General features: G+C 36.8%; 1 protein-coding gene across 2 annotated transcripts in view; it reads right to left on the reverse strand.

Moving 5' to 3' along the window:
* Positions 1–10,216, reverse strand: part of LOC117302914 (transforming growth factor beta receptor type 3-like) — a 35,502-nt gene extending 25,286 nt beyond the window's left edge. For both annotated transcript variants that reach the window (XM_033786893.1, XM_033786892.1), the window contains exons 1-2: positions 9,976–10,216; positions 7,437–7,762 (exon numbers count right to left, since the gene is read on the reverse strand). In XM_033786893.1, coding sequence (XP_033642784.1) covers positions 7,437–7,500 — 64 coding nt within the window. In that variant the 5' untranslated portion in view covers positions 7,501–7,762; positions 9,976–10,216. The remainder of the gene's footprint in view (positions 1–7,436; positions 7,763–9,975) is intronic.
* Positions 10,217–13,337: the final 3,121 nt, after the last annotated feature.

Raw genomic sequence — 13,337 nt, forward strand, 5'->3', positions numbered from 1 at the left:
ATGAAAGTCATGTTTACTAAGCACTTACTACAAAAAGTGGGTTTTAGTTTAGCGGGATTTATAAGAGTTAATGATGGTACAGTTTGCAAAATATGTGTATCTAGAGGGAAAAATTATTCCCCCAGTGCTCTCCCTTAACAGTGGTCCGTTGGCCGAATGCCAGTTAAAACAACCAATGACCTGTCAGGATTCAGCCCAACTCACGTAGTCTTGCTGGTTAGTTTGTTGAACTCCCACTGAGCTACGGGTAAATCACTGATTGTTCGTATTGCTTCAAACTACAAGTCACACTGTTGAAAGGGAACCATAAGAATACATGTATGGACCTCCAGTGAAAAAGCTGGTGTACTAGTTGAAAGAAGAGCTTTCCCTGTTTATTTATTACTGGTTATTATTAATGTTTTATTGTCACTTGTAAAAAAACAAAAATTTGTACAGTGAAATGCATTTTGGTTTTACGTGTCTAAAAATATATGTCATAAAAATACACACTAAAAATTTACCATTTAGGCCCTATACAAAAATACATCGAATAGTAAAAAATATTATTTATGGAAAAAGCTAGGGACAAACCCTGTCCCCCTAAAAAATCAAAATCAAAAATGAATTATTTAATTATTTAATTATAATACAGAGAAAGTTTGGGGGAGAGAGAAGTAAACCAAATAGATTTGTCGTGAGAAACACATTTCAGTTTCTGACCCCTGATTTTACCACATCGTTGAAAAACTTGCGCATTTTTCCCAGTGACGTGTTGGACGAGAGGGGGGTATCATGCCGGAAGTGGCCTGCCATACTTGCGTGGGCGGTTGGCCTGGGAAGCCTCATTGGCATGTACATTCATGACAAACCACAAAGGATAAACCCTAGCCCGTGGATTGGCACCCGGCCAAGCAACCTAACACACCAAGTCCCATCTAGCATATCCCTATGCACCTATAGGAGTATTTCCCTCGTTAGCCAATGCAGTACACCGTTACTGTTTGTACACAGTGTAGAATAACCAACATTTATTCAAATGCATAGTATTTTTTCAAGGGTTTGGGTACTTTTTCTACGACACAAAACACTAACGTCTTTACACTACACTTACACGGTTTAAAGATAATGCTGATTGAAAACAGAGTGTCCAAATTCAAAACTGGGTGCCCAGATCACAACACGTTTTCACATATTGTAACAGTTAAAACAGTGTGTCCAAGTTTAAAACTGGGTGCCCAAAATCACAACATGTTTTCACATATTGTTACAGTTAAAACAGAGTGTCCAAATTTAAAACTGGGTGCCCAAACCACACCACGCTTTCACATATTGTAATCAGTTAAAACAGAGTGTCCAAATTTGAAACTGGGTGCCCAAATCACAACACGTTTTCACATATTGTAACAGTTAAAACAGAGTGTCCAAATTTAAAACTGGGTGCCCAAACCACACCACGCTTTCACATATTGTAACAGTTAAAACAGAGTGTCCAAGTTTAAAACTGGGTGCCCAAAATCACAACATGTTTTCACATATTGTTAGTTAAAACAGAGTGTCCAAATTTAAAACTGGGTGCCCAAACCACACCACGCTTTCACATATTGTAACAGTTAAAACAGAGTGTCCAAATTTGAAACTGGGTGCCCAAATCACAACACGTTTTCACATATTGTAATCAGTTAAAACAGAGTGTACAAATTTAAAACTGTGTGCCCAAATCACAACACGTTTTCACATATTGTAATCAGTTAAAACAGAGTGTCCAAATTTGAAACTGGGTGCCCAAATCACAACACGTTTTCACATATTGTAATCAGTTAAAACAGAGTGTACAAATTTAAAACTGTGTGCCCAAATCACAACACGTTTTCACATATTGTAACAGTTAAAACAGAGTGTCCAAATTTGAAACTGGGTGCCCAAATCACAACACGTTTTCACATATTGTAATCAGTTAAAACAGAGTGTACAAATTTAAAACTGTGTGCCCAAATCACAACACGTTTTCACATATTGTAACAGTTAAAACAGTGTGTCCAAGTTTAAAACTGGGTGCCCAAAATCACAACATGTTTTCACATATTGTTACAGTTAAAACAGAGTGTCCAAATTTAAAACTGGGTGCCCAAACCACACCACGCTTTCACATATTGTAACAGTTAAAACAGAGTGTCCAAATTTGAAACTGGGTGCCCAAATCACAACACGTTTTCACATATTGTAATCAGTTAAAACAGAGTGTCCAAATTTGAAACTGGGTGCCCAAATCACAACACGTTTTCACATATTGTAATCAGTTAAAACAGAGTGTACAAATTTAAAACTGTGTGCCCAAATCACAACACGTTTTCACATATTGTAATCAGTTAAAACAGAGTGTCCAAATTTGAAACTGGGTGCCCAAATCACAACACGTTTTCACATATTGTAACAGTTAAAACAGAGTGTCCAAATTTAAAACTGGGTGCCCAAACCACACCACGCTTTCACATATTGTAACAGTTAAAACAGAGTGTCCAAATTTGAAACTGGGTGCCCAAATCACAACACGTTTTCACATATTGTAATCAGTTAAAACAGAGTGTCCAAATTTAAAACTGGGTGCCCAAATCACAACACGTTTTCACATATTGTAACAGTTAAAACAGTGTGTCCAAATTTGAAACTGGGTGCCCAAATCACAACACGTTTTCACATATTGTTACAGTTAAAACAGAGTGTCCAAATTTGAAACTGGGTGCCCAAATCACAACACGTTTTCACATATTGTAATCAGTTAAAACAGAGTGTACAAATTTAAAACTGGGTGCCCAAATCACAACACGTTTTCACATATTGTAACAGCTAAAACAGAGTGTCCAAATTTAAAACTGGGTGCCCAACAGATGCCCAAACAGCCCTTTGGCTATCACTATGACGAGACAGCTGCACTGAAAATCACTGGAAATGGGAAAGATATGTAATAACATGCAACCTTGACATTCAGCATTACTTTATTCCTGACGAGTATCGTAGCATATTGAACAAAAACATTGAGTTAGTTCACAAAACCTCCACAAGTCATAAGAGAGACTCGCATACCAGATGTTATCGCAAACCTTGCCATTGTAATCAACATTCACCATTGTGCAATTTCAAACCACACTCATATAAAGTCTTGTTTCTTTATTTTTTTGTGAGAAACCACAAAATTCAGTAATAAACACATTCAACATATGATAAAACTTAATGAAGCCTGACTCGGAAATGTAGAGTGAAGTGCACACGTTTAATAGCACATATCATTCAAATTTTATATACAGTACGATTCAACGATTGTTTTTGTAAAACGCATTTTTTAACCTCCCCCTTCATTCTGAACCCAAACTTTTGAAGTTTCCGAAAACAAATTAAGTTTTCTACTTCGTGCTTTGATCTTGGTTTTAAAATGCCTACTGTGCAATCTGAAGAATTCATTATGGTTTTCTTTCTAAATCATTATTAACAAGTGTTGTATGTTATTTTACTTTTTGGGGGGTGTATCAGCAAAAAATGTGCCTGTGATGGCAAGCAACTCACGCGTATCTGTCATGATATGTTTGCTTTCATAGAGAAATCCCTAATAAGCATCAATCCATTGTAATGTTGAACACTTTTTGGGTGGTTTCAGATCACTCTACAACCATTGGGAAAACTGCCATCGTGACAAACTTGTGCTTACTGTCAGAAACCCTGATGAATACCTGACAAGTACAACCGACTGGAAATAAACAGTGGTCATTACAAGAAAAGAAAAAAATGCTTATTGTTTTGGTGAATGATGAAAACAACATTATTATTATTGAAAAGATATCACAGACAGATCGCATTAACAAATTATTTACTCAGGAAGAAAGTGCAAAGTACTTTACAACAATAACTGTTTGCACAATTGCATACCACTTTTCCCAGCCAAGGGCCTGCATACATAGTACTACATAAACGGTGAATACTAGAAAAACACTGGAAATGGTGTGTCATTGCCGAGCAGTCAAGCCCACTGGACACCAGGCTTGCCAGACACAAGCTCTTGTGTTTCTGATCAGTGGAGCGTGGGTTCTAGACACTTCTAGCTATTAATGTTTCGTCCTTTGGAGAGGAAAAAATCCATTAGGTCTGCATACGTGTTATGTGTAATGCATAAAAGAACCCAGTACACAAATTGTAAAGAGAAGTGGTTCGCTTCAGTGTTTTTTTAATGGTCTGGCAGCTAACCTGCATCTCATCACCTTTTCACTTCATCACCCTCCACATCACCTCTTCAGAGTGATGTAAATATCAAAGGTAAACAAAACAACAAAGATATGTATGACGCAATATTTGCTATTAAGTGCTTGGTTCTTAACTTAGAAAATAACAACTATAATATCATTTGCAGTGATCATACTGTAACAATATGACCCATTCTTCAGTTTTTAAATTGTGTTCATGTAATTGTTGAACACACCTGAAGGACTGGGTTAAATGAAAGAATTATGAAGAGCATCAGGCTAAGTTTTTGCTAATGTGATAACAAACGATTCTTGGTAATGTTTCTTTTTAACAAGTAATATATTTCCTGATCCTGACCTCAACAAATAAAAAAAAATAAGTTGATGTTGATGCCCCATTTTCACAAGGCTGTTTCTTAGAATAAAAGTTAGCTAAGCAGAAAACAGACAGATAAGGTTAATATACTGTACATGTATGCTTATGCTCAGCAGAATCGGTATATAAAGCAATCATTTCTGCTCAAGCAGCTCTATGAAATTTGGCCCACGCTAATTTGTAAACAAAGAATAACTGAAAGCTGATTACATGCATTGTACAAGTGACATTCATTTTTATTGTAAATAGTAATTTTTAACAATGCTGCGCATAAATATTGGAGAAAGAATGTTTCTACAGTATTTGTGAACACATTTTAATGAAAGGTACCTACATGTAGTTGTATCATATTGTAGGAGCAATATCTGTTCTATTGAGGTTTATACATTGGCAAACTTTGAGGCCGTCAGTCACCATGATTGTCATGTATGCTTTTAAAGTAATGATGAATACTGCTCTTCAACACAAAAAAAGGTTCAGACTATCCTTTGTTCCAGCTTTAATTTGGTTTCTTTGATTTGAATATAATAGAAAAAAGATTAAAAATGCCCCACTGCAGTGACAGTCTGTCATGCATTTTACAACACAAGAAGATTTATTTAAGAGATTTATAAACCTTCTTAAGCGCAGATGTTCAAAATATATTGTAAAAACTGCCAGCCACTTGTCCAACACGAAAAAAAAAAAAAAAAAAAAACGGCATAATTTGTTTGCTGAGCATTTTACCAAACTGCTTCATCTTCTAAGCATCTCACTACCTCTTAAGTTATTCCGGAGCCATCATGTCTCGGAATCAAGAACCAAGACCATCACGACGCAGCCGTTGTTCAACATATGCATCGTACAAGCCGGCGATGTAAAGCCAGTTACTTGTCCCAGCTGCACATAAGATGTAGATGCCCTGCTCTGTCCGTCGACTCAAGATGGCGATCATACCCACAACCACAGACCCTCCATAAACTCAGAATCAAGCTGGGTTTCTTTTCTCTCCCCAATTATATGCGATTTAAAATTAGCATTTTCCGGGATCATTTGGTAATAGCATTTCAAATCTTTCTAACAATGCATTTTATAACAAACGGGTACAAATGCTTTCAAAGACCAATGCGACCGATCCAAGGCAACAAGTTCCTTGAAATACCAAGCAAAATTTTTACGGTCATATGTGGAGAGTGTGATTTGCAGTTTCTGGTTGGATCTTGATCTATGAAACATTAGCACCTTCTGAAAATTATTGCTTCGACATCAAACTTTAAAAACAAAAACTAAACCTGGCCTACATGTACTGCGCTATTTCAAATGTCACTAAATGTTATCATTTAAAGAACCTTGGGGGGCTATGCTGATTGTAGCAATGGGAAGGCTTAGGGCAAGGACTTTAAATTGGCAAATTTCTGAGAAAATCTTTAAAAACATAGGAAATTTAAGACGGGATATTAAGTCAAAGGCCAAGGCAACAGAAGGCAATGGTCCCTCATGACACTGAAATTCACGACAAGTTACGAGCTATGCATACAATCATACAAATGAGTCCAGAGTACAGGAAATACATTGCAGGTAACAGGTTTTTGATTTATAATTCTCTTGACCATAATTCTAACAGCTGTATTTTGACTAGCCCTTGTGAATTTTTTTGAATATTTTCCAGTCAAAATATACGGTTTCATACAGGCAGGCTGCTTCTTTTCGACTAGCCTGACAGGCTTCAACCTAAGAAGAAAGTTTTACTACACCCAAGTGTCGGCACACCAGGCTGATGACAAAATTAAAGCCTGGGCCCAGTTTTATAAAGCTGCTTTTAAAAGCAGAAAAAAAAAATTCATAATTGTTTCTGCTAAAAAGAAAGACATGAGCATGGTAGCATTCGCATTATAATTGTTAAAGTTTTGTTTATGCTGCTGCTGCCTTTAATTGTCTACATTATGAAATCTGTTACCAATTTAGTAGGCAGGTCTAAGATGTGTACAATCAGGTACCTTGAGTGCTCATATTCAGAACCTTATGGAAACCGAGAGGGAAAACCAAAGGTCTCCAAAGGGGATTTTAAAGACCAGGGTGCTCCACAAGGAGTTTGGTGTATAAAGTCTGTAGAAGGATGTGTACAGAGACAAAAGATACACCAAACGACTTTACATAGTAACAACAAAAAATTGCATTTTTCTCAAAACTGAAAAAAAAAAAAAAACAGGAAAAATTATTTCACTGGATACTTTGGAATGTACTTTCAGTCAAGTAAGTTATTGAAGTAATTTTTTTTGGCAAAAACTTTATAATATGTACCTTTAAAGCCCCACCCCAACCCCAATACCACCAACCTGCCATTTAGTAAGGAGAACACTTTTTTTTAACAAGCAAGGCCAGATTTTTAGTAACAAAACAAGAGGAAACATACAGGAATTATTTACAAAATCAACCCGTTGTAGTGTAGGTCACCATGTAACCTGATGGGACTCAATCCCATTGCAAATCTATTAAAGTACATAGTGCATGACTGCAATAGTCATCAGTTGAACAGCCATCTGTTATTGTACAGGACTCACAAAGAAATTGTACAATCCCTAAACCAGTCACTAACACTCGTTGCTAATAAAAAAACTGTCTCAGACTATGATGACAACAGAAAGAAATAACTACTAAAGAATACAAAAGCACAAAAGCCTTTGCGTTGCAACTTGAGTGGCCTACAGGTTTTGTCCCCCAAAGAAAGATTTTGAAAATTAATGAGGTGATTCCAAGACCCACACTCTTTTGTCCCTCTAACAATTTAAATACTTTACACAGATAGTTACAATACCCCCAAAATACAAAGCCCTGCCCCCCCCCCCCACCCCTAACACCCCAATACTCACCAGAGAGCATGCTGACCAGGCCCACTACCATGGAGCCTAAGGTAATATGGTTGTAATCCGCCATTCCTGAGTATGAGTGAGTTCCTGACTTGGACTAAATCATGTAGTTGTGTACGCTTACGCACTGGCCAAACTGGCTAATTGTAGTTGGACTTGCATAAGTTGATCGTGACATTTAGTTTCAACTAACAAAGTTTTGTTGGTGGGAATTCTAATAATGTGTTCAGCTCCACTCCTACGGTGGAACAATCCCAACAGGTGATCATCAACAAGTTCCAACTGCATACGGGTGATCTTGGTCCATTGAAATAGTAGAGTGGAATTATCTGAAAAATAATGCAAAGAGAACTTATCAAGCTGGTTACAAAGTGTTTAATACACAAATAAAAAAACAATATCTTAAGAATTCTTAAACCAATCAAGAAGAGCGTTGACAGTATTATTATTATCTCCCTCAAAGTTAAACATAATTATTACAGACTGAACTTAGCATAAAGTACATTTGTATGATTATCTGTGATTGCTTTTCAGTCAGTTGTAAGTTGTTTTTCTCCCCTAGTTTGTTCAGCAATTCCCATGGGGCCATGGTAGTCATGACATATTATCGTAATGTGCAATTCCACATTCTATCTAAATCACAGATCATTAGAGACTCAATATTCCATATTGGTCATGTTGGTTTTGTTCAAAATTTACATACACAGTACTTTATGATCGCTGAATTTTCGTCCTGCTTAATAACGAGGCATTTCAATATATTAAACGTTTTTGTTTCCCATACACCGATGTGTGTTAGCACTGTATACTCAGTACTTTCCCGAGTCCTGTGAACAAATATCACAGGCATGTTACTCGGGCGGGATTCAAACCCATGGGATTGAAACTATGCAAAGGGTATCACAGCAAAAAGCAAAGGGCACTGCGGCCAATGCTTGACCGCAGCAGTTGTTGTGGGTGCCATGAGTTGATTTCGGGCATGCTAATATCTTGACCAAGTAACTGGGGTTCTGAACTCATTAAAAAAAATTACATAATTGCATTTTCGTACAACATGTAGAATGCGAACGTCAAAAAGTGTACAGAGTCCCAGTTACTCGGGGTCTACAAAATTATCATAATTTTCAACACGGGTTGTGGACACAGCAGGGTAGATAGACAAAACACATGTTGTGGGATGGCAATTATTACAATAATCCTAATGTGTGTTTTAACATATGTTAAAACACATTAATTAGGAGGATGCATCATAGTAAATTATAGTTGCTATATATAACGTAACCCTCCTCCCGACGGCTGAGGAGGGTTACGTTATCGCAACTAAGTAATTACTTAGTCTGGTCATGGTCTGCTGGTAGTACACCCCACATTTGAATATAAATGCAAAATGTTCATTTTTTATGCAGTATTATTAACGTTAGGCAGACTGGAATTAAATGGCTACCAGAGCCTCAAACAGAAGTTTCCAATACTAAAAAAGTAATGGTCTGCTTTTTATTAAACGATAATAAGGCATAATGCACAGGAGTAAGCATGGTAAGCAGGAGTTGCGGTAGCTCAATTTATGAAATGTCCACTTTTTTAAGTAAGTTACATTTTGTATAAAAATTTTACATGTCAATCTTGTGTTTTGACTTTGAGAGGAATATTAAGCAAAGTTAGAAGAATAACGTCCAACAATCATCCATTAACATAAATCCTCAAGAAAGTGGAAGTCGAATATGGCAAATCTTCACAGTAAAAATGTCACTACAAAAAGTTCAAATTTGATTAACCACGAAGGACCTGCCATATACCTTATCATGAAAACAATACAAATTTTAATATTGAGGGAAAACATGGAACGGGACTCTGCTCTAATAATAATAGTAATAATGAAAACTTATAAAGCGCACAAATCCACAGAAGTGCTCATAGCGCTAAAATACAAACAATAGCATTAATTAATATACAATAACAACAACACAAATTAAAATGTAAACCTAAGTTGAGAGAAATCTAGAACATGTGGTATAGAATACAATAAATACAAATGCAATATTTAAGAAAAAACATCCTAAAAGGTAACAAGGATAACTTTCCGTATGGCCCCACCACTTTTTTACTCTTTTTTACTAAAAGGGATATCTCATTGAGGTAAATTAGATACTATATTATTTCATATCGAATGAAAAAGTGGTGGCGCCATTCGGAAACTTTTCCGGTAACAAAAATAACAATAATTAAAACCATTGAATCAAATGCCTGTTTGAAGAGATGTGTTTTCAGTTGTTTTTTAAATTGGGTCAAAGAAACGGATGATTTTACTACACAACAAGATAATTCAAACAGAGTTAATTATTTGGAAGGCTCATTGACAAAATGCCAAATCTACCCCCTTCCGTTCCTCGCCCATCTAAACAAAACACAACTCCTCGTGCATGCTCTTATTATTTTCTCAACGCACGTTGACCATCATACAACAACAACACACGACCTCACGTCGCAGTATACAATCACCATTTATAAAAAATAATATAATTTAAAAAACTACACAACTCACCTCCCGTTTTAACATCAATTTATGACCTGAAAATGCCTTCACGTGCACCCTAAATCCCCCTTAAATCATCATTCAATCAAATGGCCTAATTTCTAGGGCAGGCTCCTCGGTTTCTTTGACGAAATTCAGAGAAAACTGTCAGGAAAAACACGTCACATTACTGTAGTATTAATGGAAATGTTGCTTCGCTCGTTTGTCGTGAACCCGTAGCCTTGCTCCGACGGCGGACGGACGGCCTGCATATTATTCTTGTGTGTACCACGATTACTTGTGGTTTTTGTACGTGAAAATGTAACGTACGCTGGTGGTGCGGGGGGGGGGGGGGGGGCAGTCACCCGAAATGTATGACGTCACTTACTGACCAACCGTACTTAAAGGGGTGCTTTTTAAAAATAAATACAAATTAATACAAAACTAATAAACACATCATTCTGCCTTTTTGCCAATACTGATCGCCGTACCGCGGTAAGCAGTAAGAGGAAAATAAGCTACAGCATTGAGGTAGATGGCTACACTCACATCACCAAAAACAGGAATCCCAACCCAAACGGGAGACCCATCAACTCATGATGTGTAATTAATTTACAAAGCATGCAAGGGCACAATTTCATTATAAGTTCAGAACAAAGCTGCTCATTCCAGCGTAAGTCCCATTTATGACAAAAGATGACAATAACGATGATGATGATTTTGTTAAGAAGGCGATTAGATTAATTGATGTAGTTTTGTTTTGCCTTTCTTTTAAGTGAAAATTAATGCAAATTGTATTATATGCAAATGCAAATGTATTATATGAATGAATATAATACATACACCGGGCAAAGTATTAATTAATTAACTAATTTTACGGAATGGCAGAAAAGACATATTATTACGATTTTTACTTTAAATCTTGGAACTATTCAAATTCTTGTACCTAATATTTCAACAGAGGGCAGCATTCAAGTCAAAACATTCTTCAGAAACTGAACAGCTTTTTATAGGCCTAATAAATGCAAAGAATACTTTGCAAGCATAGCCATCCTTAATTTGAAAGGTTTTTTTACATAAAAATGACGGTGTTAGTTCTAACCACAGATTCACACAACTTTTTCACCGTCATTATTAATTTAATCGTATCAATGATTTGTTTGATAGTTACAAAGAAACATGAAGTATGCCTACATGGAGAACCCAAACTACTTGTCAAAAGTGTCAGGAAATTGTGATTAGTGTCGCAATGTCATGTGATTACAGCAGAACATGAATCAATCACGATTGCGTGTTGGGCATGTGCCCATAATTTACACTCCTTTTAAGAAAAGGCTGCCAAAAAGTAGAATTTCCTCCCTAGAGGAGGTCACTGAGATTTCTTGTTGACTTGTAGTTTTTCCAAAGTTTGTAAAGAGAGAAGTAGGTCAGTTGTTCACCCAATCATTTCCCGCTGGGCGAACGTAGACATTACAACGACCTAGGCCTACTTAACTCTTTTTTTTTGTCATAGTGTCCCCCCAATGTAGCAGGGGAGTGCCTTATTGACGCCGCACCCCTTATCAGCCGGAGTTTTATCACGTGACGGAATTGGGTAGGCCTATTTCTTATAATGACATCTGAACTTTATTGGAACTTAGTGTGAATTGGTTTGAAAGATCCATATTATTTTGAGTTGTGTATTTATTGCACCATAAAGGAAATCTACCATTCATAAACGAATTCACATTCATCTGCCTCTGATTTTGACATTATATAGCCTCTTTTGCAACTTGGGACCACTTGCTGAATGTGGAGGTAGAATTCCAGAAGAGCGCATGCTCCGCGGCTTGTTTGTTTTTACGTTGCCCGTCCTTCACCTTGATGTTCTTTGAAGTTGAAACAAACATATTTTGCGGCCCCATCGGGGCACTTAACTTTGTGCAATCCACTGGCAAGTTGTTGTGTTCTGCTTGACATGCAAAAATGGTCTTCTTCGAAACACTGCTGCTAAAAAATTAACCACAACCATGGAGGTAGAATTCAGAGCCTAACGACGGAGCCCAAGCCGAGGTTTAAGAAAAGACACCTTAGTAGTTTCGAAAAGGCTTTGAGACTGCTTCCACTTGAAGCACGCCCTCTACTTAAATAAAAAAATGTTACAGCCACATGTCTGATTTGATCATGATGACACAGCCCTTTAATTACCTCCCCTACGATCCTCTTCATTAAAGGGACTAAGATAAAGGAGGCGGGGCAATTTAAACACGCATCAAGAAACAATTTATAGAGATAAATCAGAATAAAAATAGCTATAACCTGACGATGAGGGCAGTATACACCTTCAGCAAACTTGCTCTGGAATAGGCCCTTTTCGAAATCACACAGCTTCGGCTTCAGGCTCCGTCCTCTCATCTGAAGCGCTCTGACTGTGTATACGCACACAGAGGGCAATCAACTGTCAAAACAACCGCGGGCCAAGCTAGCCTGAAGCCGAATCCAAAGCCGAAGCCCTCGTTTCGGAAAGGGCCATAGATGTTCAGGTTAGCTCTGGGACATAAAAGAGCGTGTATCAAAACAGAAAATCAATGGGGTGTAAATATATCAAAATGGGTTAATGTCTAACAAAACCGAATGAAGAAACAATAAAATGAACCTCACTATTACCATATTTATTTTATTCTACATTTCAATATCTCTATATACAAATTTTAACCAGAAATCTTTAATTAGAAGAATAACATCCAACATTACAACTCTTCAAATCTAAGCAAGCTATAAAATTGTAAATTATTACAAATGCTCATTCCACTGTGCTTTGAGTTTACACATTAGATGACTTATAATTAATATCAAGGTATCTCTTTCACATCTGGATAAAATGTAACGACAATAATTAATCCCAAACACCCACAATAGAAGACAATCCAATAAAACAAAATGTTAATTTTCGTCCTAATGAAAGTCAAGCTCACTATTATAATTGAAAGGAGATTTAAAGTGGCCATAATTTCTTTTAAAACAAAACAATAAATATTAAGTTTTCATTGAAAACGAATCCTGTTTTGAGCAAAATAACAAGCGGACATTCATAATTGAATATCAAAAACTTCATAAAAAATATCTTTGACTAAGTTTGATGATTGAATTTATGTAGTAAATACAATGATAAACCCCCTCTATGTTCATTGTGCCTGGAGCATTACAGAAACCAGCTCAACTCCTTTGGAGTATGCAGCACCAGCAACCAAATGAAAGCATAGGTTGCTATTCATTCGCATAAACAAATCTCCCATGTACCCGTTAATTCTGGGGCGATGATAAGCAATATGCAGATGACTGGGATTCTAACCCACACTATAATGACCCAATCATCAGTACTTCTGTTTAATTCATGGTTGAGGTCTGGAGAC

Source organism: Asterias rubens, chromosome 19 (assembly GCF_902459465.1).
Source record: "Asterias rubens chromosome 19, eAstRub1.3, whole genome shotgun sequence".
Lineage (NCBI taxonomy): Eukaryota > Metazoa > Echinodermata > Asteroidea > Forcipulatida > Asteriidae > Asterias > Asterias rubens.